The following is a 2,525-nucleotide window of genomic DNA, read 5'->3' as shown; positions in this document are numbered from 1 at the left end:
GGACAAGCTCAAAATACTGGCCTTTATACCCCTTTGCCTGTTCCAGATACAATATGGCAAGATTTTACAATGGATTTTGTTCTCGGTCTCCCACGAACTCAACGGAGAGTTGATTTTGTTCTGGTCATAATTGATCAATTTCTAAAAATGGCTCACTTCATTCCTTGTAAAAATACTGCAGATGCTTCTTATGTGGCTAATCTAGTTTTTCGCAAGATCGTTCGCTTACATGCCATCCCTCGTTCTATAACTTCTGATAGAGATGTAAAGTTTCTAAGTCACTTCTTGAGGACATTGTGAAGAATATTTGACACTTCTTTGAAGTTTAGTAGCACAAGTCATCCCTAGACAGATGGTCAAACAGAAGTGGCTAATCGAACTCTTGGCAATATGATTCGAGCAGTTAGTGGAGATAAACCAAAACAGTGGGATGTTGCCCTTCCACAAATTGAATTTGCTTTTAACAGTATGCTTAATCGATCTACCATGAAGCCTCCTTTTGAAGTTGTTTACACCAATGTTCTAAGGCACACAGTAGATTTGATTCGACTTCCTAATGTCAATTCTAATGCAGAAGAGTTTGCTGAACGTATTCAAAGAATTCATCAAGAGGTAAAACAAAATTTAGAAGATGCTAATATCCGTTACAAGACTGCTGTCGACCAACAAAGGCGCCTTAAACTATTAAACGAAGGTGATTTAGTGATGGTCTATCTCAGAAAAAATCATTTTCCTGTTGGCACTTACAATAAGCTTAAAGATAAGAAGATTCGTCCTTTTCGCATTCTTCAAAAGATTGGTGTACTGCTTAGAAAGTTGATCTTCCATCAGATGCGAACATTTTCAACACTTTTAATGTTGCTGATATCTATGAATACTTTCCTCCACATGAATTTTCCTTGCAAATACAAAACTCTCCTTCAAGTGAAGGGGATTGATGTAGTATAACAATATGTTTTATCTCTTTAGAATTTTATTTTCTATTTAGTTCTTTTGTAATAGGACTTTATATTTTATTAGAATTATAGTTTCTTTATTGAGTTTTAATTCGATTAGACTTAGTTTCCTAGTTTCCTTATTTCAATCTCCTAGTACTATTAGGAATATGAATAATTTACCTATAAATATAGGACCATTTTATAATTTTCATTCATTCATTCATTATCAAATCAATCGAAGCAAGTTATCGTATATAGTTTTCATATTTCTTTCATTACGATTCTTATTACGAGAATTTTATTATCACTTCCGCACCAAAATGTCATGAAATGTGAACAACAACCAAAAAAGCAATGCCTGATTCCTGATTAACTTTTTCTTGGCTACAAAGAACTTTTTTTCCCCCGACTTTCTGCATGTATGCTAAGCTAAAGAGAACGTGGACTTATTTTTCTTAACTTCCAAGAAAAGTATAATTTTGTACTTCAAATCCAAAAATAACTTCCTCAAACTTATTTGTCACAAAAGTTTCACAATGCCAAAATAATTTCAAGCCAAAGAAAATGTTTGGAGAAAACAGTAACTTATCCATTTTAAATCCTTCTTTTATATATTTAACTTTGCTAAATTTTATTCATCATTTCACTTTATTTTCAATGTATGGATTTAGGTTAAAGCCCGGAAACGGCTTTCAACTACTGTTCTTCATGAAAGGGTGAAAGTTCTAGATGACCATCAAACTGGTAATGTGTTTCAGGGATTTAAGCCTCTTGCTTCCGCTGCAGAACTGTGAGTATTATCTGTTCTTTTCAGTTTGTTTTCAGGTCTAAATGTCCAAAATTTGAACTTACTGATGGTCTGGGCATTTTAACTTACTCAACTCATGAGTTAAAAGATTCAAAATTTTAGGTTTATAAATTCAAATTTGGCACCTAATGCTTATAAACCTTAGTTTACTTGAGGAAGCTGACCACGTCAGTTTTGTTGCTTTGTAAATTTATTGTCATAACAGAATGTATTTACATATAAATACTTCTTTGGTATCGAAAGTAAACAAATTTTACTCAAAAAAGTATCATGCTCCTTCACCACGTGTCCAGGGACTGTTCAAGATTTAGTGAACACCGTACAGCCGAATTAGATCTAAACAAAGCAAGTCATAAGTTTTTCGTTTGATGTTTTATTGGTAGGGAATTAACTTTAATAATAGGTTTGAAGAGATCGTGCTTCAGTATCTAATTTCTTGGTGACAAAAAATAATGGGTGGAGGCAGATGCAAATTCAAGGTGTTTTTTTTCATAGTTTGGCTAGTCCAGGAGAAGAATGTGATTGATAAGCTGAAAGGGAAAGATGAGCGTCTTTGGTTAATGAAAGAAGAAATAGAAATGGAGATGCACTTAGTTTGGGAAAGATGTACTCCGAAAATGAATGTATGAGATGGGGTGTGAAAGGTCTATAGATGTCGTATTTATGGGAAGATTAGATAATGGTAGAAAGACCGTGAGAATTGGAGGATGTTAGAGAGAGATTTTAATATTTTTTGGGTTTTTGTCTGGGTTTGATGGAAGGTTGTTGAGTATTTATTT

General features: G+C 33.5%; 1 protein-coding gene across 1 annotated transcript in view; it reads left to right on the top strand.

The window, feature by feature from the left end:
- The first annotated feature begins 390 nt into the window (after positions 1-390).
- The window catches only part of LOC111378585 (general transcription factor 3C polypeptide 3-like), a 13,357-nt gene continuing 11,222 nt past the window's right edge, over positions 391-2,525 (top strand). Inside the window, exons 1-2 of the mRNA XM_023001820.1 lie at positions 391-939; positions 1,610-1,728. Of these exons, the coding sequence (XP_022857588.1) occupies positions 391-939; positions 1,610-1,728 (668 nt within the window). The remainder of the gene's footprint in view (positions 940-1,609; positions 1,729-2,525) is intronic.

This window comes from Olea europaea, unplaced genomic scaffold (assembly GCF_002742605.1).
Source record: "Olea europaea var. sylvestris unplaced genomic scaffold, O_europaea_v1 scaffold1836, whole genome shotgun sequence".
Taxonomy (NCBI): domain Eukaryota; kingdom Viridiplantae; phylum Streptophyta; class Magnoliopsida; order Lamiales; family Oleaceae; genus Olea; species Olea europaea.
Note: the sequence above shows the minus strand (reverse complement) of the source record. Positions and strands in the feature narration are given on the sequence as shown.